Genomic DNA, 24,844 nt, shown 5'->3' with positions numbered 1-24,844 from the left:
CGAAACCACACCTGAGCGAAAACGCCTTGAGAGCGCAGAGAGGGCCGCGGAGCTGGAGAGCTCCTGCCCTGGCCGCCCTGTTTATCTAGCTGTTTCCCCGGCCTGGGACCTTGGCGAGCCGGGCTTCTCATTTCCCCTCTTAATTTCCCCGTCTGGCAGCCCGTGAGAGACGGCAGCCCCGGCGTGAGAGGCGCAGGCCTGGGCGAGGTGTTTGGCTTGTCTCAGATCAAGGCGCCATGTGCGCCGGGACCTGCCATAGCGCAGCCGGGGGCCTGCTGGGGCCCCGGGCCAGCCAGGGTTCAATGTGCGTCAGACTGGCAGACACCAGGCTTTAGGGGGTCGCAGCGCCCACTACCCCACGCCAGCCACTGCCAACATGGCGTCGACGGTAAAATACTGAGTGGACCTGGAACAGGCCAATCGAATGAAAGGTATTAGATGACGTCATGTGACCAGGGAGACACTGGCCTGGGCATTCTTTCAGCACCAGGGGACCCTGTGAGCCCCAGCTGTGGACGAGATGAACTGCACGAACTGGACTAAAGTTCCTGATCATAGAGGTTTGGAGAAGGAAAAACTAGACTGCAGTGTCTGAATAACTTTAAAAATACAGACTTGACTCAGTGCCAGGGTGAAGTAAGAGAATAACCCTAAGCCCTGCATATTGCAGTAAGCAGGACGTGCAGGGACTGGGTGGGTCATCAGCTGTTATTTATCACACATTCCACTCGATGAAAGGTTGAATAGGCCCTTCGGGATTGAAATCAGCGAGTATTCGTTTTGAGAGTTCTCTGCAGCAGGAGCATTAACCTGATGAACTATGTAAGCATTAACCAATTATGTGTTTTAAAAGATTGAAACTCGCTGGCTTTTGAGGTGAAAGAGTAAACAGGGTACATTGATTTGTGTGACCTTTCAAAATTGAATGTGCCCGTCCCTCGCGCCCGGTACATCCATGCCACCTTAAAGAAAGGCCCTGCCCCCTCTTGCATCCCCTCAAGGTTAACCCAAATGTTGGTGAGGGGGACAGCAAGAGCAACAATACCAGAACTTTGAGGACAGGCATGTGACACAGTAACAAGTCAATGCACCGCCTACAAACTACAACCCATGGCCTACACCCCTCACGCGCCTCCAGCCTGTTGTAGCCTTGTAGGTGCTTCCATCAATGACCGCTTCTCTAAGAAACATTGCCTGCAGCAAATGCTTAAGGAGCACAAACGTAAACTATGTTATATGAGTCATGCTGGGTGCTTATGACATCACGTGGCCATGGCGCAAGCAGAGTGGCCTGGGTGTAGGAGGTCAGGTCTTGAGCATCACTTGGCTACAAGGGAGAAGAGTGTGCTTTTTGGGATCAGTTGGTTGGTTTACAAAGAGAGACAACATGCAGTCCTGTTCCTGAGGATATGTGGTTTGGTGCAAGAGGAAAACGTGATCTTGGGCATCGTGGCTTGGTGGATGGAGAAACTCAGATTTTAGGCATTAAATTATTATAGTGCTTTGAGACGGAAAGCAATGCAATTGTGATCAGTCTTGCAGTCGAAGAGAAGCATGTGCTCTTCGGGATCATGTGGTGGCAGTGGAGGAAGAGAAGGTGCTCTTTGGTACCATGTGGCTTTAATGGTAGGAGAAAGTGCTGTCTTGAAGTGCCACATGGTCCTGGTTGGTGAGGGAAGCGTGGTCTAGGGGATCGAGTGCTCAGTGAATAGAGAAAGGGTTCTCGCAGACCTCATATGGTGTACGGAAGAGAGAAGCGTGGTCTTGGTTGTGTCCGATGTGTGATCTTGGGAGCACTTAACTATGATAGAGAAGGTGCGGGTGAGGGTTTGGGTTATCACAGTCACGGTGGAAGACAAAAGTGTGCTCTTGTGGTAAAGTGTAAGGAGGAATTGTAAGGTTACACTGGGTGACTATGGGGTATTATGTGCTTTTTTGGGAGCGGGCAGGTTGGACATTTGAGGTATCATGTGGTCTTGTTGGAAGATGGCAGTGTGGTCGTGTGGATGATGTGGTTACTGTGAGAATAAAGTGTCGTTTTGGCACTAACGTGGTTATGGTGAGAGCGGGCAGTGTGAGGTTCTGGGGCATCACATGATCAAGAAACGGAATGGTCTTCGGGAGTCACGTGGTCATGGCAGAAGCAGAATGTGTTGCTCGTGGCTTCCCGTGGTGAGGGCTTTATGTAATAGCCAGAGCCTCCGGGAACCCTACATGAAAAGAAGCAAACCCAGCAGGAGCCTGACAGCAGCTATCACTTCTGCCCAATTACTGTCTGCGACTAAATTTAGCAGAAATTCTGTGCTTGAAAATTCCTAACCAAATCCGACCTCCCGAGGGATGACAGATGTTCGTTTCTTCAAGGAAAAGAGAAGCAGAACTAAGCCATCCGGGGACATCTCAGAGTGATAATCCGGCTTCTGTACACCCCAGGGTGAAAGTGATAAGAGACTATGGTTTCGCATTCCACAATTAGCACCGGGGCTTCTTACATCGAAGCAGGTTTACACCGATCTAGTCTTCGACTGTCCCAACACTATGAGAGTCTAAAGTCAAACGTGGACAGGGATAGGGAAAAGGAAAATGGAATCACCTTGCGGTGATCTAAGAAGAGACATAAATCAATTTCCCATCATGACTATCAATGAAAGTATTGGGTGTAGTGTGCGAAACTCCCATGCCCTGAAGACACCATTATACGTGGATATTATTCATCGGATGCAGAAAACGCGCCCAACAAAGGGATCCGCTCACCGGGAAACCTTCGTTGATCTCCGTTTCTCATAGAAGCTGCATGAGGACAAAGGCCTTGGCCTTGGTTCGAAACCCTGACAATGAGGTCTGTCTCTCTGTGGGCTCGGCTTCCAGTGTGGGTTTCACCACCAGAACTGGGAGAAGCTGAGAAGCATTAGGGGAGAAAGGAGACATAGCCTGGGGCAGAGCAGGATGCATGAGCTCATTCATTTATCCTCTGGTCACGGGTGCCCGTTACAGGAGTATCAGTCATGAGAATACTTTACGGTAGGGGGGACACACAAGTACAACACCTCTAAAGGTATGAAATCATCTGGTTCAAGTTATTTTTGAAACAGTGGCGCGATGGATGCGTGGCTTGTTGTAGATCATAAGCGAGCCAAAGGGGAAGTGACCCTCAAATTAAAACAAGAGAGCTTGCTGGGTTGACCAGCTTAACAGCTTGCATTTGCTCTGGTTCAAAGAGCCTTTGAATTCACACATTTTTTGTAGTTAGAATATCAATAATGTTAGTAGTCTCTGTGTGTGTGTGACTATATATTTATGACAAGAAACGAGGGTTATGATGCATTTTCATGTGTCCTCTACGAATGGAAACCGATTGGTTCACTTGAATTAGGAGGCGGGAGAGGGAGCCTGAAATGAGTGAAAGAGAATATTTTCCAGGTAAGATGATAAATTATCCTCGCGCGCCTTTCTTAGAATAGAAGGTTCTAAATGAAAAGTTATAAAAGCATTTTTTCTTTGTATATCGTTTTCCCCTTTTGGGGCCTTTCTTGTTTATTGGCACATTATTCTCCACAATTATTTTAATTCCTATTGCTCTTTATTTGTGCTGTTGTACTGATGTTTTACATTGTTTTCTTCAACTCAATAAAGCTTTTCAAACTTAAAAAAAAAAGAATAGAAGGTTCTGAACATTTCACCCAATTGAAAGCACAGAATAAAAAGCACCTTATTGTAAATCACCCGAAATTATTCGAACTAAATTACTAATACCATTCTTAAATGTATTCCTAAACCGTGATCTGTTTTCGATGTTTTATATATTGCATACCTTGCTGCATGAGAATTTCGATGAGGTACATTTTTGGGCTTCAAATAAGATCCCTTGAAAGATGCCCAAGGTGACGGTTAGGGTGAAAGGCAGTTAAGTATTGTTAAACCACACACCCCTACCTGTCTGCCTGCCTGCTCTGGTTACAGGGCCACTTGCGTTGCTGGGACCATTTATGATGAATCCTTCCTAGAGTGATCACCTCCCTCCAGATCATTACGGACGCTGTTTCCAAGTCTGGTCTTTTGTGTCATAACCTGATGCATTATGGGTGTTGTAGTCCTGTTTTTCATTAAAATTTGACATTATTATTTTGAGTTTTATATAGCACTAGCTAGAGCCAAAAGTATCATTCATTCAACGACTTAGACTGACACATCTGTAAACAATGATTTATTGGCAACAGTTTAGAATTGTAGAAAGCGTTCACAGTAGTGTAGAATGAAGTGGTCATCCTAGACCTCCCTTTATCCAGCTCTTGAAGGCCCGGAGCAATCCCCCGTAAATATGTTACCGCAATAGTGAGGCTGCAAAATTACAGCCGAATTGGGCTCTTTCGCCATTTTCTGTCACACAATGCACCACCATTCCATTTCAGTAATGTGGGTTGACCATTTTACACCAAATCATTGAAATCAAATAAATGCGTAGCAATCCGAGAACGTTCTCTTGGCTGAGAGTTTGGTGGGGGATTCTGAGTAAGGCACCTCTGGCTATTCAAAATAAGATTCATTATTTCTACTCTAGAGTGTACAGTAACAGGACAAACATAATCCCCTTCCCCTTCATTCCTGACTGCACTGTGGAGTTTTACAACCTGATAGATTGCTTACTGCCATGGATATGATTTAATTCCCTACATCAAGTACACTCTTATGCACTTTTTAATTTGGAAACGTTTTAGTACAATGTAGTTTTCTTTCTTGGTTGTGATCATCTTTTGAAGGAATTGTAAGTGTTGATGAAAATCCCATGTTTTATAAAGCCAAGACCCTTTTGTTACCGGTGTTTTTCTTGCTCCCTCCTACAGTATTTCTGGCTCCTCGTCCTCTCGCGCGGCCTGGTCGGCATCGGCGAAGCAAGTTACTCCACCATCGCTCCCACCATCATCGGAGACCTGTTCACTAAGAACACAAGAACCCTCATGCTGTCTGTCTTCTACTTCGCAATCCCGCTTGGAAGGTACTGTGTCCACATATTGTAAGAACGTAGAGTCCTTTTGTCCATACACAAGTCTTTCCCACTAAATCTCCACCTGTGTGTCATGTGCGCTTATCCAGGGTTGACTCCTATTACCAACAATTCAATGCTTCAGGAGTTGCAGGCCTGTCTATACCTGAATTTGAAGACTGTATTGTCAGATTCAAGTAAAAACATCATGTACACATTTTCTGAAAAATGTTACTATTATTTGAAAGCATAGAGCCTTCTGTAGAGTTTGGAGGGAATTGAAAATCACCGATTTTCTGGAGGGAAAACTAAATATGGAGTAGAATTCAGCAGCTGAATTTCCTCCACAATAATAACCCTATCAGAGCAAGAAATGCAGCTGGTGGATTCTAGTCCATAGTTAGAGTTTCTTAATGGAAATTGAGGCATTTTAGTTCCCTCTGAACTCTACATGTTGCCCATGAAGGCTTGAGTATAGTCTATTGCAACAAAACAAGAGATTGCACCGAGATGTAGATAAATGCTTGCAAACAAGTGTACCAAATAGTACCACCATTTTAAAAGACTAGAGACAGATCAAAGGAAACAACACTAGTTGAAAGTGAGAAAAGTCAGAAACCACACCCAACCTGACACGCCAAGCTTTAGCCCTGATTTTATTGACACGCGCCTCTAGAGTGAAGACACCATCTGTCTTAGATTCCATAAGCGGATAACTTTGTAGAATCTGCCAGAGGTGGGCGGAGCCATCAATTATGGTGCAATATCCCTAGGGGAAGGGAAGGCTGGGACACTTTAAAGATACTTTAATTAATTCTGAGGAGGGGATCCTGCTCTCTGATGTCCTAATTTACTCCACGCCTCCCTTCTGCTCCATCTTTGTGAACCGGAGAGGCCACCCACCAGAGGCCGCCACCACGAAGCCTACCGCTTAGTACGCTATACGTTGACGAGTGTCAATTAGAAGATCTTTCATATCAGCACTCCCGACAGGCTGAAGTTGAGCCGAGATCTGAAGGATTTATTCATGGAAGTCAAACAAAATGTAGAAGGAAATTGGATTTAGTGCAAACTATACTGAGCCCCTTAAAATATTAATGGCACTTTAAACGCAGGCGAACGCGAGTCAGGATTAGTGGCCAAGAAGAGATATCAAAGGCATGAGCGAACTGGGCTCTAATTTGCATTTTTTAAGAAATTACGGCACTCTGTAGACCTCATGTGTTTGTAATTTTTTGCTTACAGAGGGAAAGGCCTATAATGCCTGAGAGCAGCTACTGTGCTAGAGAGGGGTATCTAGAGATACAGTGCCTGGTATATCTTCAATGAAACTCAGTGGCACATGAAATAAGCACATATTAACCGTAGGGATCATATAACGATGGGCGTCAGATAACACAAAAAAGTATTGTTCTGGTACAAGGAGTGTCTGCTGTTTTCATTAGAGATTACTAATGCTGCACCTGTTTCTCAAAGTTTGAGTGACCCAGGGATGATAAATATTTGAATATCACACAGCTCTAAACATGCATTATTAAGCACAACGTTCTTGTAATATTAACCACAACACCTGTTGCCAAGAAGATACCTTTACACTGTCAGCTGGATGCTGACAATGCATTCTACCCATGAACAGATGTGATGGCCAAGCAAGCAGGAAAACACAGAAAAGTATTTTGAGAAACAATGATTTTCTTCCATCGGGTATAGTCTATAGTCTCATTCATCATCTAGTAGCCATGACAACTATTAACACATGGAGGCCTTCTACCCTGGCCTGGGTGAGCCATCCCCCATTTGTGTCCCTGAGTGAGATGACACCAGCCTCTAGTCAGGATACAACACACAATGATCCAGGTCTGGAAGACGCCCCCTCTCTGGGTCAGCAGAGATCCAAGGCCTCATTTATGAGGCTGTGCATCACTTTTACGGCACCGGTGCGTCACTTTTTGTGACGCACCAGTGGCATAAAAAATGCACCTTGTTGCGCAATATTTACAAAGTGATCCATCTACCTAGATACGTCACTTTGTAAACCCCTGTGCCACATTATACCTGCGCCAGGTATATTGTATGCAAGGGGGGCGTATTGACGTAAGAAAGGGTCATGGAAGTGACGCAGTGAAATCTATGAGATTTCACTGCGCCGCTTCTAGGACTCAAATGGGTCAACATTTTACGCCTGCCTCATAGCAGGCGTAAGGCTGACGCAGGCCCTTTCACATGGGGCTTGCCCCATGTGAAAGGACACATTGCTGGAGTTGCGTCGCTTTTGTGACACTCTCCAGCATTGCGTCACTTTTGCGCCTACAGATACGTCAGAAATACTGACGTACCTGTAACTCCTTGCGACATGATGCGTCATACTGTAAATATGACGCATCATTGGTGTCGCAAGGAGGGCACAATGAAAAGTGACGCATCGCTGTTTTCACGCAGCGAAGCGTCACTTTTCATAAATGAGGCCCCCAGTTCTTAACCAGAATTTGAGTCAAGTTGACATGGTCAACATTCAGTCCACCTTTCCAAGCGTAGTAGTGCAACTTGAGCTATCATGATTCTAGATCTGATATGCGTCATCTCTTCTCTCCCTCCCTTCTGCCTCAAGATCTACGCAATCATTTAGCAATGACCAGTCAGTTTTATCAGGTAGGGAACCCACGTCAAATAGGAGGCAGGTGTGATGTGGTTACCTCCAAATTTATCTTGACTTTGTGCCATGATGAGATCCTGAGTAAGACTTGCTCTGATATGATCCGAAACAGCACCCACAGGTCCAACCAGTTCTGGCTCAGGTGTATTGCTTTCTAGTTTGTTGGATCAAATCCCAGGTTGTTCAAAAGATTGGCCATTAGCCAATCGGGTTAGTTGCATCATGACGAAATGTCTTCATATTCGTAGTATGCTGAGCTGACGATTTCATGTTTTTCTATCAGCGTGTTGTTATTTCTGCCACTGGTACTGTTACAAGAACACTTTTAGGAGCAAAAATACATTTAGCTAAAAATCACATATAAGTGTACAAGCATAATTAGGTGCGAAATCACCTATGGTGCAAAGTCAACCGGAAAGATCAAATTAAGACCAAATTACATTTAGGTAAAAAAGAAAAAAAAGGTGCAAAATCACCGTTCATCCAACACGAACAGTAATGTGAAACACTTTTAGGAAGAAAAATCTTGAGGCACAACATTTCGTTTAGGGGATTTATCACATTTAGAAGTAAATTCACACTACTGTGTAAAAATCACTCTTGAAAAGAACTTTTGGCCCATAAATCCCATTCAGGTGCAGAGACTCACATTTAAGCTTACAATCCCACTGAGGCGCAAAATCACCTTTGGTGAAATGTGAGCGCAAGTGTGCACACACTATTAGGAGCACAAATGCACCCCCATTGCCAAATATAGATGCTTCACTTCACCAAAGTTGCACTTCAATGGTAAACAGTCTGTAGACAGGCGGACGAACACACCTGATAGCCAATAGTTAACGGGGAGTCTTTCTGCTGATCCAAAATGTGCCCGACATTTCTTTCAAGCAGGGGTTGTAGGGGCCGACCCAAAGGCCCTCTAATATTTTTCAAAATAGACAATTTAGTGGCAGTGATACACTGAGAGAAGGGGTTCTAAGAATAGCTGAAGGACTGCACAATGTCCCATTCCTGGCCATGCCGGACTCGCCCTTCCTAGGCTGTGCGCCGGGGACGATGGATGCCTGGAAGGCAGGAGTCAGCTCCACTCCCAAACACAATGCACTGCATGTCTATTCCCAGCCTGTGACTTGTTTCCTCCTGCAATTACTGGAAACGAGTTTATTCAATCAAGTGGAAAGAAACAACTGATGTGTGTCGGCTGCACGACTTCATGTTAGGTCCCTTATGCGCCATCGCTGTGAACCTCTAGGCACCTTCGTCAGGGCCAACAGGTACAAAGGGCACGGGTGGCATCATGAGGCTTGGGCGCAAACTTGGACCACTCCAGTTTCAGTACCTCTTAATAATAAAACACAGCTATCCCCCACCCCCACATGAAGACACGCCACTCAGACCACTGGCTCCAGAAATGGTGCAAGGATTTCCACCCTTAGGGCTAAACAGAATTTTACCAGCTTGGGCACTCAACTTTTTATTAAAAAAAATAATATATTTGTCTTTTTCAGTAATATAGCTGCAACACCAGGTTCCTCACCTCAGCGTATTCCAAGCCCCAACCATGATCCGCTCATGAAATTGTTGCAAACATGCATGCAACATACTGTACCCGTGTCAATATCCCAGTGCCCTATCAACCAAGGAGACAGCATACACAGCTGACTTTGATGCAGATGGTTTGTGTGCCCGCCTTTCACTACAGTTGACCTCACTGAGCACAAGGCATGTTGGTGGGTTGACTGTTCATTAATCAACATCCCCATTAAATATGAGGAGATTCCCTCAGTGCAGCATACAGGAATATACACCGCTAGTTACCATTGGTAGATCTAAATGTCTGTGCATTTCCTAGGTAAGTGCTCACCTACTTTTGCAGGTAGACCCAGCCAGCAGTGCTCAAAGACCCTCCCTAAGTTTGTTTGCCTGAACCCTACTGACAACATTTTCATATTTGCAATTTGCTTTGAAATACCATCAATTCTGATTCTGGGAATAATGAGTGGGGGCTTACCCCTGCAAATCTTTTTATGCACCTCCCGGTTTGCCAAATGCTTTGAGAATTGCGCTTGAAATGAGGAGGCACTCCGGTGCTCCCTAAAGCGAGGTTGGGACGTGAAGCCAATTTAGAAATCCAATCGACAAGGCGATGGAGCCACCAGTTTCAGTTCTGAAGACTGTTGCGTGGAGTAAGTTCGATGTAAAGCCCATTGAAACAATACAATGATGTATTTAACCCCCATTATATCATAGCAGGGTTTCAGCAGTGTCCTGTGGGGGGAGTCACTCATTCTTTGTGCTTCTTGCAGCGGCTTGGGGTACATCACTGGATCCACGGTGAAACAGGTGGCCGGCGACTGGCAGTGGGCGCTACGGGTAAGCGACTGTGCGGCATGTGTGCTGCTTCTCAACCAGCAAACTAGTTGTGTTACCGGTCACTAGACAGCTAGGAGGGGTAGGAGAAAGGTGTTGTATTGGTGCGGGGAGCATCACTTTAATTAAAATGATGTAAAAGTATACATATTGCACAAAATGTTCTCAGCTGGGGCATACCTCACATACAAAAGTCACATGAGATACCAAGAGGAGACTAGTTGATGTAGACAATGGCCTCGGTTTCAATGTTTACGAAAGATATTCGCTGCTTCAATCAGGCTCCAGCGGGTGAAAATTACTTGAAATTGCACAACCAAATAATGTCAAAAGAAAGTGCACATTTATCATAGTGTAAAATATGCAAATTCCGTGAGATTTCACCTGCATATAAAACAATTTACCCAGTTCCTACTTGCTCTGATGATTAGTTGTGGCTGCTTGCGTGGTGTAGTATTCGAAATAAAGCCGACTTATGGTCGGTGGGTAAGAAGATTTTCCGTACTATGGTGGGAATGAGGAAGAGCTATATGGACAAAGAAAGAGCACTTAACAAGAGAGAAGCGAGGGCAAGAAGGGATTTAAAAAAGAGACGCTCAAGAAATGAGGAAGGTTCATAGGGTGGAGAGGATTATTGCATTATAAGTAAGGCTTCCTGTTTTCCGTTTTTACTGATTTTTACAGATAAATAAGGAGAGAAGACAATCTATTTCCTGTCTGCATTTATTTTTACAAGTGGAAAAATACTAAAAATTGTGCTTCTTGTAAGTGACTCTCCTTGTCTGTCATGAATTCCAGACCAACTGCTAAGCAGATAGATCCCATCGAGAATTAAAACAGGATCAGACTCCCTAAAATACAAGCATATGTTAACATATATTTGTATGTAATGCTAATATTTACCTGCCGTTGTAGTGTTTTGTTATATTTGGCTTCTTAATTTGCTAATCAAAAACGCGACAGGCATCATAGTATGAGTGCGTGTGTTTATCAGTTAAATAAATGTGGAAATATACCATTTTATTCTCAAAACATAAAATAATATGGATAATGCCAATAAAATGGCCAAAAAATAGATATTGATAAATACGAATGAAAATGTTTAAAAAATTAATTCCGTAAAACCGGGAGCCCTGATTATGGGAGCACCAGCAAGAAGCAGATACACCCAGAATCAAAATCACACCAAGGGGCATCAAGGAGTAAGGAAAAGATACGAAACGTCAAGAAACATCATCGTACTGCTAGTTGATCGTCCCCAAATACAGTAGTTTCCGGATTTACGCAATCTACATAAAATACATTTACATATCAGGCACTTCAATGATGGAGTAAATTGCATAAACTGAAAACTCCATTTAGTTGGGTCGTCGAGGGCCCTCAGAAGGTACTCATGTCTTATGCTACTGTTTCAGCTCACAAAGGGCCATATGTATCAAGGAACCAATTTGCGATTCTGTAATAGCGATTTTTAAGAAATCGCTATTTCAGAATCGCAAAATGGTATGTATCAAGAAAAACGCATTTTTTAGCGATTTCTTGATATTCCTTAATTGCGAATTCGCAAATTGCGAATTCGCAGTTAAGGAATACTTTCCCATTCATTTCTATGGGCCAGGAGGCCCATAAGAAGGAATGAGAATTTTTTCTCAATTTGCGAATTCGCAATTTGCTAATCACAAATTGAGAATAATTTCAAGGGTGCAGGGGTGTCCAAAGGACACCCTGTTGGACCCCTGAAATAAGCATAGGTATACATGCTGTGCACATACATGCCCTAAAGACATGTATGTGTGTCACATGGCACTTTGAAAAATGCAAAAATGTGCATTTTTCAAGGAATTTGCAACTTACTACCAACTAGAAGTTGGTGGTAATTTGCGATTCCTTAAGGCCATTTAGCAATTTTTTTTGCCTTCTTACATTGCATTTAAGGAATCGCAAATTTTGCAATTCCTTATTTTGCATTGGATTTTCCTTCATACATATCATTTTGCGAATTCTCATTCGCAAAGGCCGAAATTCTGCGAATTTCGGCCTTTGCGAATGCGAATTTCAATGATACATATGGCCCAAAGCTTGAAGATGGAGCCTTCTGTCTGCAGAAACTTGGAGAGTGATGTACTGCGCAAGCATAGTGATGCCCGTTACAGGCCTACAGGCCTGTGCCACCCCCTGGATACCAAGAAGTCTCCAGCACTGGCCTTGCGTCCATAGTATGCCATGTTTAGTTGGCCTTTTGTGTGCAGCTTTATGCCACCTAGAGGTAGGGTGACCAGAATTGTAAAGCCAAAAACGTGGACATTTCACAAAAATAGAAGGACTCCAATTTTACTTCAACCCAGCGCACTGAATGACAGCGCTCCTCACCAGAAAATACATAAAAAGCAGTAAGAACATAAACAAAAAATGCAATTGTGTAAACCCAAGAGCATGGCTGTTAATTAAATTGCTTCCTTATAAAAGCTGATAACTAGCCTTGATTTGGAAAACATAAAAAGGCACCTGCCACTGTTTTCAGTCGAACTCTTTCAAAACCGGGACACGAGCTAAATTTCCCAAATTCGGCTGGGACAGCTGATGGAAAACAGGACTGTCCCGGCAAATCCAGGACACCTGGCCACCCTACTTACAGGTAATTTCAAAGGTCAGAGTGAGGAGCAAGAGGTATGGAGAACAGTGTTCAGGAAAGGAGAAAGGAGGGGTAAATGTAGAGGGGATGGGTCCTGTGGCTTCCATTCGTGGCAAAGTGACTGACACTGCCCCTCTTCTACTGGTCACTTCAGAGACACTGGCCTCGCAATTTCCCCTCAGCAGAGGCTTCCTCTGGGCTCAGCTGGCTTCTCTTTTTCTGTAACTTGTACTGAGGCGAATTATTAAAAAATCGTTCTTCCTATTCAGAGATATTTCTTTATTAATACCTTATTTTCAAAATTTGTTTGGCAATTTGGAAAAAGAAATTGTAAAAAATAAATGTTATGAGTATTTAAGACATCCATAGCTTGAAGTCTGCAGTATTTTGATTATTTGTTTTAATCATATGAATTTATATTTGTGGCAATCTCCAACTTATCATGACGTGGCTATTTTTAATGGCGCGGGAGGGGTGTTATTTTAGGCTTCAATTACTCTTAAAATACTTTTAAAAAATCAGCTAGACAATACATCTCACAATCAATAATGAAATCTCTAATAGCGCTAAATAGATTTATTTAAAAAGCAGGTTGGAAACCCCAAGCCCGGTCCTAACTGGCACCCTGGCGCGTGCCTATCGAGAAATCTTGCATGGCGCACTTCCTGTTTGAGGGAAACACCCTCTTCCCGCTTCCGCCCATTTATTGGGCCCGAGACGGCAGTTTCCTTCTCTTTCAGTAATTACTCTGCGGCAGAGAATGAAGAAAAAAGGAAATAAATCTCCCAAAACTGCCGAAGGGAAACGACGCAAACAGATTGAGCCGGACCTACGACCTCTGCTGGAGTGTGACCAAGTAAAGCCCAGTGCAGCCAGGCCCGGTGGGGGCGGGGCCTGGCGGCCATTAGTGCTCAGTGAACGCACACAGATATTTCAACACTCTGACTGGAACAGGAGCTTTAAAGGACCTGGGATTTGCCAGAGGCGAGCCGTGGCAAAGCCAGTAAAGGTACATTGAGACAGTTTTATCCAGGGCACAAGTCCTATAAAAAGAAGTGGGGGGGCTGACAATATGCAAATGACCTCATGACGTCACGTGCTGAACGTGTCCCGGTGTCTGAAAATTACACCGGGACAGGTTCAGCATATTTCTGTGGGGCCCAGCTTCTTGGCAGGGGGACGGCGTCCACCCTGTGAAAAGAGTGGGGAGACGCGGTGTACCTGCGTGTACCCCTGACTCGAGTCCTGGTTTTATCTGACGTACTGCTGGGTAAAACAAGCATTGGCAAAGAGGGGAGAGGATGTGGGATAACGGTCAGAGCTGCCGACTTGGGAACTGGGTAACGAGGTTCGATTCTCAGCAAGGGCAAAAAAAAAACAAGGAATGTGTCCTTGTGTAATATAAGTGGTGCTCATGTAAAGCGTGTTTTCTGGTTATGTTTTGTGCTATAAAAAAAACTGCCCATAAAATAATGGAAGTGGTAGGTAATAACGGGGTAAACCCTTGATACTCACTGACCTGGGTCAAAGTGTAATTACAAAAAAGTGGTCGGCTATATAACATTTCATAAAACAAATTTAGCAATGAATGCTTAAATTGGTACACAAGACTAGGAAAATTTAAGAGACTGAATGCTGGGGGTCGCGTAACTAGTTAGCATGGAGGAGTCTCGTTCGTTATCGGAATTACGGTGGAGAAGCGTGGCTCAGTGGTTAGAGGCGGCAGACCCAGAAGCTGAGATCGGCCGTGGACGAGGGTTCGATTCCCCGCCTCGGCGGGTCTCGGGCTCAAAAATTCCACGGAGTCGACAATTCTCGCTCTGGTGCCTACTCGACTCACGGGGTCACACTCTGCGACTCTGGGCAATAGCTTGCTTAATCTCCACTACGGCCCCTCGCGGCGGGATGCCTGGCTTTCACCTTGTGGATACCCGGCCGGGGTATCTCACAGGGGAATACCAGGACGGGTTCCCTAAGCAAGCGCCTTGAGGCCCCTGGGTTAAAGCACGCTATATAAATCGAAACACATTTACATTTACATTTACATGATGGTTTCAGTATTGGTATTTCCAGAAACCAGAACAGGTCTTAAGGTGCTGTCCTAACTGTTCCTCAATAATAGGATTGGACAAATCACTTTAATAGGACAGAACCAACGTTTCACTAAGACTTCAATGCTTTGGGTGGATTAATGCTTCTAAGCAGGCTAACTCTGTATGTGCACTACACTTGAGTACTGCTATAGTTTAATGAGACACCGCTGGCAGTTCACTGCAGGACTGCTATAGTTTAATCACCACCCCCTTTTGTACCGCTTTTGGCCGCTATAAGTGTGGCAGGATATGCTCAGACGTGAATCCCTTGCTCACTTTGCCACTGGATTCAAGCAAGCCGGGCTGAAGACGGCTGGAATGCCAGAAACCGGTCCTCGGAAGCTTGTTTCCGGTCCAGGGAAGGCATGGCTTGGCAGTTCGGGCTGGACTGTTCCCATGAGGCACAGGGTCAGACTGATTTGCATATGGCCATGTCTGAACTGGGGTGGCAGAGTGGGCTAAAGAACGGTGATGGATTAAACCCAGATCTTTAGACTGGGTGTGAGCGTTTGATTGAGTCAGATTCTCCGTCCATCACCACCCCCTTTTGTACCGCTTTTGGCCGCCATAAGTGTGGCAGGGTATGCTCAGACGTGAGTCTCTTGCTCACTTTGCCACTGGATTCAAGCAAGCCAGGCTGAAGACGGCTGGAATGCCAGAAACCGGTCCTCGGAAGCTTGTTTCCGGTCCAGGGAAGGCATGGCTTGGCAGTTCGGGCTGGACTGTTCCCATGAGGTACAGGGTCAGACTGATTTGCATATAGCCATGTCTGAACTGGGGTGGCAGAGTGGGCTAAAGAACGGTGATGGATTAAACCCAGATCTTTTGACTGGGTGTGAGCGTTTGATTGAGTCAGATGCTCCGTCCATCACCACCCCCTTTTGTACCGCTTTTGGCCGCCATAAGTGTGGCAGGGTATGCTCAGACGTGAGTCCCTTGCTCACTTTGCCACTGGATTCAAGCAAGCCGGGCTGAAGACGGCTGGAATGCCAGAAACCGGCCCTCGGAAGCTTGTTTCCGGTCCAGGGAAGGCATGGCTTGGCAGTTCGGGCTGGACTGTTCCCATGAGGCACAGGGTCAGACTGATTTGCATATAGCCATGTCTGAACTGGGGTGGCAGAGTGGGCTAAAGAACGGTGATGGATTAAACCCAGATCTTTGACTGGGTGTGAGCGTTTGATTGATTCAGATGCTCCGTCCATCACCACCCCCTTTTGTACCGCTTTTGGCCGCCATAAGTGTGGCAGGGTATGCTCAGACGTGAGTCCCTTGCTCACTTTGCCACTGGATTCAAGCAAGCCGGGCTGAAGACGGCTGGAATGCCAGAAACCGGTCCTCGGAAGCTTGTTTCCGGTCCAGGGAAGACATGGCTTGGCAGTTCGGGCTGGACTGTTCCCATGAGGCACAGGGTCAGACTGATTTGCATATAGCCATGTCTGAACTGGGGTGGCAGAGTGGGGTAAAGAACAGTGATGGATTAAACCCAGATCTTTTGACTGGGTGTGAGCGTTTGATTGATTCAGATGCTCCGTCCATCACCACCCCCTTTTGTACCGTAGTTTAATGAGATAGCACAGGCACTTCACTACAGTGCTGCTGTAGTTTAATGAGACACCACTGGTACTTCACTGCAGTACTGCTGTAGTTTAATGAGACACACTGGCACTTCACTGCAGGACTGCTGAAGTTTAACGAGACGGCACTGGCACTTCACTGCAGGACTGCTGAAGTTTAAAGAGACGGCACTGGCACTTCACTGCAGGACTGCTATAGAGTAATGAGACACCACTGGCACTTCACTGCAGGACTGCTGTAGTTTAATGAGACACACTGGCACTTTACTGCAGGACTGCTATGGTTTCATGAGATAGTGCTGGCACTCCACTGCAGGACTGCTGTAGTTTAATGAGACAATGATGGCACTTCACTGCATAAATGCTATAGTTTAATGAGACAGTACTGAGACTTCACTGCAGGCCTGCTATGGTTTAATTAGACAACGCTGGCACTTCACTGCAGGAATTATATGGTTTACTAATACAGTATTGGCAGTTCACTGCAGGAATTATATGGTTTACTAATACAGTATTGGCAGTTCACTGCAGGACTGCTATAGAATAATGAGACAGTACTTGCTCGTGGCAGGCCTGCTAGAGTTTAACGAGACAGTGCTGGCACTTCACCGCAGGCCTGCTAGAGGTTAACGAGACAGTGCTGGCACTTCACCGCAGGCCTGCTAGAGGATAACGAGACAGTGCTGGCACTTCACCGTAGGCCTGCTAGAGGTTAACGAGACAGTGCTGGCACTTCACCGCAGGCCTGCTAGAGTTTAACGAGACAGTGCTGGCACTTCACCGCAGGAGTAATATAGTTTAATGAGCCAATACTGTCATTTCACTGCAAGACTGCCATAGTTTAATGAGACAGCACTGGCACTTCTCAAATGTATCATTGCTAGCACTTCTCAGTAGGGCTACGATACTTCAGACAAGATGGTGTTGCGACTTTCCAGGCCCCAAAACATGTGCTGTGAACCACTTTCTTTACTTCAAGGACTGCCAGACAGACAGTGCGTCTAGGCTGCTGAAAGTAGTGAGTGGAAGCCCCCCGTCGCCCCCTCCCGCGGGTGGGTGGGGGCAGTAGAGACACGCTTTGGATGTAGCTGGATGTACAGCAGAGATTACTGATAACTTGCTTGACACAGGCATTTCCGTGTCCTTGTAAAGGAAACGGTTCAGTGGGGTTCCAGGTCTGTCGGAAAGAACCCATCAGCAAAAGTTAAATTATACCCGACGCTGACACTCAGGAGGTGATAAACGTGGGTGTGGTGCTGGCACTTTGGCAGGCCCCTATCAGAAAAGCACACACTTGACACAGGAAGCAATTTGTGTTGACCTCCTGCCTGTATCATTTTGAGGATGCTGTGAATGCTGGGTAGCCTGCTGTTCTCAGAGTCTGTTGTATTTTATTCAAGTGACGAATTGCATCTTTGAATTAAGCATATCCAATTCACATATTTCCGATTTTAGGAACGGGAATATTCGGTGATGTGTCCATAATTATACGATTTTCAGTCGAGTGCCTGGAGTGGGGTTTGACCCCGGTGCTCACATTGCCACCTAAGCCGCCATTAGAGCCGGAGGTCTGGGCTGAGCAGCGTACCTGGACTGGTCAGGAATCTATCGGGCGACTGATGCGTGGGTCAAGTGACCCCGCTAGGGGGCGGGCAGACATGCTGCAGGTGAAGCAGGATTCAGGAAAGAAGCGAGTGCAGGAGTGAAAACACACCTTGGCTCAGCAGGGCCGTAATAACTGTGCAGCGGTGAAGAGCGACTATTGCGGGGTGCATCGAGGGAATAGCAGAAGGAGGGGGCGACACAAAACAGAGTTTTATTGTTATTGGCTACAACGGATCAACATATCACATAGGCCCACAGAGCAGAATTCATTCTGCATGATGACGTCGTCATTCTGCAGCAAGAGCTGGCCAATCGCATTTTACATATATTGTTGGTGAGAAGAACACGGCAGCTAAAGTTTATGAGATGCCACGCACCGACACCTCCGCGCCAGCCTTAAAGTAAAGTTTACAAACATATATATGTAGCTTGGGATGTGGAACACACCTTTACCAAGCTTACGCCTTTGCCTACACATTTTTAGTTGTGGCTGACCAATCACACATGATGAGGGTTAATCGATTCCTTTGGCGGGGCAGGTTTGGCCACTGCGTGACCTTTAAACCCTGTCTGCATCCTTGTTAACAAGGAGGCCAGTGTGTATCACTTGTCAGTGTGCAGTGAAGTGAAAGATGTAAGCAGCGAGCCCTCTAGGCGAGCTGGGGGCCGTCTGCTGTTAGTGCAGTGCCCTGTCCTTACGCTCACTTCCTGTCCTAGCCATGGGCGCGCACTCTGGTGCTAGAGTGAGTGAGGGTAGGTTAGGGGCCTTCAGGGGGAGGGAGGGTGCTTAAAGCCATTCTAGACCATTACAGTAAACAAAAGGGCCATTTCTAAAAACGTCTCTCTTTCTGTGAACGTAACAACTTGTTTCCTGTTCACAATAAAGTGTCACGCAAAGTGTCACACATAAGCTGTTGAAATGTCACACGTGCCCGCTGAAAACACAGAAATGTCACTCATGAACGAACCGAAGCCTTGGCAGCGCTATGCATGTACCATAGCATGATATTGAGGCATGTGCAGGGACGGTCAGCACAGGCCGAGTGCAAAAGGGACAGCACAAACCAGAAGGAAATGCAGGGGGAATGGACAGATGTCACGGAGCTCATGAGGTTGGATTGAAAAACCATCTAGAGCACTTATGAGGTACTCAAAATCAGGAAGTGCAACACCTGTGCCATATAACAGCGGGTGTAGGGGAGAGACAAGAAAATGGCTGCTGTGAATGAGCGTTGGCAGCCAGAGGACCCAGGGGCTCTCACACTGTAGATAGCATACCGAGAATTAGGGAATGTGGGGCCGGAAGTCGGGAAGTATGTGTGGGCGATAGAGTGTAGAACGTGCAGAGGATTGGAAGTCTGCACTTGCACCACGAGTGCCAAATCTATGACCACACTGGGGGGAGCGGGAAAGTACCAAGAAGGCCTCGGGGTAAAGAGGTGATATCATAGGAACGGGCTAAGGTGTCTTCGGGAAATTGGTGTGTGTGTGTGGCATGGAATGGGGTGTGAATTGAGGGTATCTGAGCACGGTATATGGGGAAGGGAAAAATAACGAGGGCAGATGTTAAGGGTTACAGATGAGATGATCACACCAAGGTGTCCTCTGTACTTATATTTACCTACGGTTGGGAACTTACCACCTGATTGTCAACACTGACATGTCAATGGGGATGCATTGCCTGACTCTGTTGCGAATGACTGGGCTCAAGATGGCTGACGCGTCAGCATGGGCGAGGAGCTGCCCCCTCGCTGCCTAGTACTACCTGCTCCCTCGATGCACAATTCATTTGAGGCTCCAGTGCTCACCAGCCTGCGCCTTAACACCCCCGAGGTAACACCAGAGCTACAACGGCCCACCACCCTTCCGCAGCCATTACATCTCGGTCAGTGCTTAATTTGACCTTGTGGTTTCCAGTGCTGGGCACCAGCACTTAATTGTCAATACCAACACTAGTAGCAGACCACCACAGGATGGCGCAGTCTTTTTAATTTTGAAAGGAGCACAACAACCATGTTTATTAAGACAATTCGCATTGACAATGAATAACGACAGCCTCTCACACCATTAGATCTCTGTGTGACCTGAAATAGTCTGAATTGTCACACTTGTAGGAGTGTGGTGGTTGGGTCTTATACTTATGTTGGTACTGTCACTGGCAGCGTTAACAGGGGTAATGGGCGGCGCAAGCTGCTGTGGCACTGGGTGGTGCAGGCTGCAGTGGCTTTCCACTTGATTTTTTTTATATATCAAGCACTGATACCTAGATCCATCTCTGTCACGCACAGAAAAGTCTGCACCCAAATTATGATAAAACTAATACAATTTGCCATGTTACAAGATTAGCACCAAAGTATTTAATTCAACAATTACATGAGGTTGCACTTCTGCAAGCCGGAAGCCGCAGCAATTGTGGGTCAGGCTAGTGCAAGAGAAGGGTCAAAGAAGGGGGAGCGAATGGAGGAGGGAGAAAAAGAAAACAGAAATATACATGGGAGGGAATAGAGAAAAAGAAGCAAGGGTGCTACAGAAAGGAAGAGGGTGAACGAAAGAGGTGGCGACCTGACCGGGTGGGAGAGATGAATGAAGGAAGGTGGAAAGAGAGGGTGGGTGAGAGGATGCCAGGTGGAGGACAGGCAGAGAGTGAGTCTGTCAGAGAGAGAGATATATTGGAAGGACAGTAGCAGGTGGGGCGAGAGCCAGGGGCGTGGAGATTGAGCAAAGGGAGTAACTGGAGACAAAGAGAGAGACCTTCATGGGGCGGGTGACAGAGACGCCTCTTGATGCTGTCTTGGCACCAGAGAGCCCGCTGGAGTAATACAGAATGAATGCCCTGGTTACTTACCGGTAATCTTCATTACTCCGAGTATTGTCTTCCTCGCCACATGAATTCCCATCTCTCCCTCCTGTTTGGCTGTCCGCTTCATGTGGTTCTTGGGAATTGGTAGCTCTACAGGAAATGGGATGGGTCGACCTTTCCCTCTGGGTCAAGGGTGACGGAGGTCGGCCATGTTGGGGAGGGATGGCATGCATGGGATGTTAATTGCATTGGAGGGTTCTAGTGTGGAGCTAAAGCTCACTTTGTTACTCTGGTGGCGAGGAAGACGTACGAGGAGGTAATGAATACTCGTCAGTGTCTGAGCAGAGCACCCGTGGCTGAGCCCTGCTTCAATGTCTACTGTCCCCTCTCTGCAGGTCTCCCCTGTGCTCGGCATGATCACAGGCACCCTCATCTTAATACTGGTGCCCACGGCGAAGAGAGGCCATGCGGACCAACTGAAGGCCAGGACGTCATGGATCCGCGACATGAAGGCGCTCATCAGAAAGTAAGCTTGCGCCGCCCTACCGCTCACAGCAGCGGGTGTGCTTGGGCTTTTCGGCTCCATATTGTGAGAGAGGCTGTCTGCTTACACGAGCCGGAATGAGACTCAGCACTTTTATTTTCTAAATCAATAGCTCCGGTGCTTGCTTGAGGCGGGAGGTCTTTCATGTAGGTAAAGCAGGGGTGTCCATCGCAAGTCTAGGATCCTCAGATTCACGCCAGATTCTCAGGAATCCACGTAATAAACATACAAAATATTTTAAAAATATATATTTTACTTTTCTTATCGAGTGCTGGCATTGACCAATACCTGCTTTAAAGCACTTTGGGCTACATCCACACGGGTCCTACCCTCTGGTGTGATCCGGGCCTTCTAAAACAGATGTGTTTTCAGGTCTTTCCTGAATTAAAGAAGTTGTTTCCAAGACAGAATTCCAGAGAGAAGCCCTTTTTTGCAAAAGGCTTTCTTCACTGAAATGTTTGTGTCTTGTTATGTGGATAGGGAGTCTGTTTTATGACGTGAAGCTTGGGGTTCTAAGAGGAAGTCTCCTGCATGCTTTGTGCTTGTCATGATGACACACCTGTCATGGATGCTGACCCTTGCACCCACATTGGCCATCCATGACTTGTGGGAGTCGCGCGCTTCGAGGGCACCAGCGCGGATTAAACCCAAACCAGACGGTGTCCTGAAGTCCACAGCGCCTTGATAGGAAAATGACAGCTACAACTCTGGGTGTCCAGTGGAGCCACAGGAGGGCAGGCCCATGGCACATTTATTTATCACGATAACCTCTGAAAATGCAAATAAGTTACTCTTAGGTTTATTGTATCTTACTTGTCTGATGTGGATATCGTGCAAATCTGGCATGAATCCGGCCCTTCAGGACCTAAGCTGGACACCCCTTGTCAAACATGTATTTAGATGGGTCCGTGGGCGCGCCTGAGTGAGACCCTTGAAAAGAAGAGCTGACGTGGAGAAGGCTGTGTAGTAGTGGGGCAGTAGGGACAGTGAAACTGAAACATAGACAATGGCACATGACTACTGAAGCAAGGGTGTCCAACGCAGGCCGAGGAGGGCGGGACGCATCCATGCCAGATGTTGAGGGTACCGTAGGTTTAAATACAGTGATTTACGTAGCTCATAGCTATTCTGAAAATCTGGTGTAGAGCCGGCCTGGAGTGTGGTGTGTTGGTTGTGCGTTTTAGTCAAGCCTGTTTGTGAGCTGTCCGTTTTTTATGTTTTTTACTGTCCGTTCGCGGCTGGTGCATCACTAGTGAGCTCGGCGCCACCATTGCTTCACCATTGCTTTCTCATCCACAGTGAGCTGAGGCACTTATGCTGATATCTTCTCTCTCTCTTCCTTCCCCTCCCCCCCAGCCGCAGTTACGTCTTCTCTTCCCTCGCCACGTCGACGGTCTCCTTCGCCACCGGGGCCCTGGGCATGTGGATGCCACTTTACCTGTACCGGGCACAGGTCGTGCAGAAGACCATCGAGCCATGCCACCATGGGCCCTGCAGCACCAAGGACAGGTGAGGAGCTATCGAGTGCCTTCACTTCAGGCCTCAGAGCCAGGGCTATACCATCGTCTCAGGGCGGGGGTCTAGCGTCGACGGGGCCCACTTGGCATCCATCCTTGGGCGGCTGGTGACATGAGGGCTCAAGGTAAAAGCTTCTAGCCTTGAACAGGGAAAAAGGTTCTCGCCTCAACCAGACCGACGTGGCCTTTCATTTGTTGGTGGCTGGTGATTCTAGTTTGACCGGGCCGGCTCAACGTTTCCTCCTGTGGAGGTCGGCGACTCGAGGGCCTTCTGGGAATCTATAACTTTACAAAAAGTATTAATAAAGGACATGTTTAGTCTGTTCACTACCATGCAAGTGGCCACCGTATTTCTTCACAATATACCCAGTTCTGCAAAAAGAGAGTTTTCATATTCATTGTGCATTTACTTGCCACATATTTCACAATCCACTGCATAATTTACAGTTTTCAACAACTACAAAAATATCTCTAGTGCAAACTTATCAAAAGTTCTTCAGGCCCTTCGCAAAGGTCAGCTGGCCACTTTTTAGTTGCTGACTGCTGCATTCAAGACTTTAGCAGGTACTGACACAGTGGAAACTGCTCACGTCGCATGCACAGTGACTAAACCGGGAAAACATTCTGGCTCAGAAAGTGCTACAATAAGCCACATCATTTGTCTTTCCTTGTCGCATAATTTTGTAATGGGTTTCCAGAGCATGCCAGTGGGCCTGGGGATGGCATAGCTGGCACATGGGTGAGTGTCGCTGCCCCTTCAGCCTGTGCAAAAATATCCTGGCTGAAGACGGCTGATAGCCAGAAACAGGTCCTAGGATGCTTGATTCCGGTCCAGGAAAGACATGGCTTGGCAGTTCGGGCCATGAGGCACAGGGTCAAGGCTGATTTGCATATGGCCATGTCTCAACTGGGATGGTGTGGAGTGCAAAAAAACGATGGATTTAGGCCCAGATCTCTGTACTGGGGTGAATGTAAGACATTGTTCTGCATTCTGTCCATCAACTGTTGTTTTTTTTGCACCCTTCAGCCTGTGGCTAAGACTCTGTTAATTCAGCGGCGCCTACCGTAGAAAAAGCCTCACAGCTCAGCACATGAAGGTGGGTGGGAATATCTCCCAGTGTCAAAGGGGCATATTATCAAGGGGGTTTATCTCCGCTTTTTTGGCTTTAAAAGCCAAGAAAGCGGAGATAAAATTATCTCCCTATTACCTAGCTGTCGCTAACACCAGTTAGCGACAGCTAGTAGGAGATAGCGACCATCTTGGGCCCCACTTTGCATGTCAGTGATATTTATCACTAATGACATGCAAAGTGGGCGTGCCAAGATGTTAGCGACTGAAAACAGTCGCTAACATCGCTATCTCCTATTACCAACTTTTGGAGATATTCGCGCTAAGCTAAGCGCGAATATCTCCAAAAGCTAACACCTGCCCTGAGCAGTTCTTAGCCATGTTATCCAATGGGAGGTGGATAACATGGCTAAGAGCATTAGCTCGGTAATGCATGAATATCGCTGACTTTTCAGCGATATTCATGCATTGCGGCGATTTTTATCGCATTTGCGATAAACCTTGGTAATACCAAGGTTTATTTGCGGTAAAAATCGCCGCAGCTCAGCGGTAAATTTTTGTCTCTAACCTAGCAATAGCGATGATTATCGCTATTGCTTGGTAATATGCCCCAAAGTTTCTGAGAGAACATTCGGAGAGCCCAGAATAATTTGGGCTGCTCAAAACGAGCCGAATTGAAGGCTTATGGTTCCAAGTCTTGGCTCAGCCAACCAGCTGTAAGCCATCCACTTCCGGTGAGTGACATGTCTCATCAGCACTTTGTCACTGTCAGTCCTAACCACAAACAAGCTCAAATATAGAGTATTTCCCCATCTAACCCAACACTTAAAGGCAGAAATAGATAGACTGGAAAAGGGTTGTTGTCTCCGCTTTGTCTTCCTTTGATAAAGTGTATTTCGCACATGATTTGACTTTCAGCAGTTCTGTCAACAGAAACATTTAATTTATTGGTTGGACTGGGCAGAGGTCAACCCTGAACCTTCAGGAGTTGAGTCTGAAATGCAAA

General features: G+C 46.4%; 1 protein-coding gene across 2 annotated transcripts in view; it reads left to right on the top strand.

Moving 5' to 3' along the window:
* Nucleotides 1-24,844, top strand: part of LOC147729730 (sphingosine-1-phosphate transporter SPNS2-like) — a 327,355-nt gene that overhangs the window by 224,132 nt on the left and 78,379 nt on the right. For both annotated transcript variants that reach the window (XM_086954611.1, XM_086954612.1), the window contains exons 4-7: nt 4,842-4,993; nt 9,941-10,007; nt 21,104-21,234; nt 22,609-22,761. In XM_086954611.1, the coding sequence (XP_086810737.1) occupies nt 4,842-4,993; nt 9,941-10,007; nt 21,104-21,234; nt 22,609-22,761 (503 nt within the window). The remainder of the gene's footprint in view (nt 1-4,841; nt 4,994-9,940; nt 10,008-21,103; nt 21,235-22,608; nt 22,762-24,844) is intronic.

The sequence above is a fragment of the Lissotriton vulgaris genome, chromosome 2_1 (assembly GCF_964263255.1).
Source record: "Lissotriton vulgaris chromosome 2_1, aLisVul1.2, whole genome shotgun sequence".
Lineage (NCBI taxonomy): Eukaryota > Metazoa > Chordata > Amphibia > Caudata > Salamandridae > Lissotriton > Lissotriton vulgaris.
Note: the sequence above shows the minus strand (reverse complement) of the source record. Positions and strands in the feature narration are given on the sequence as shown.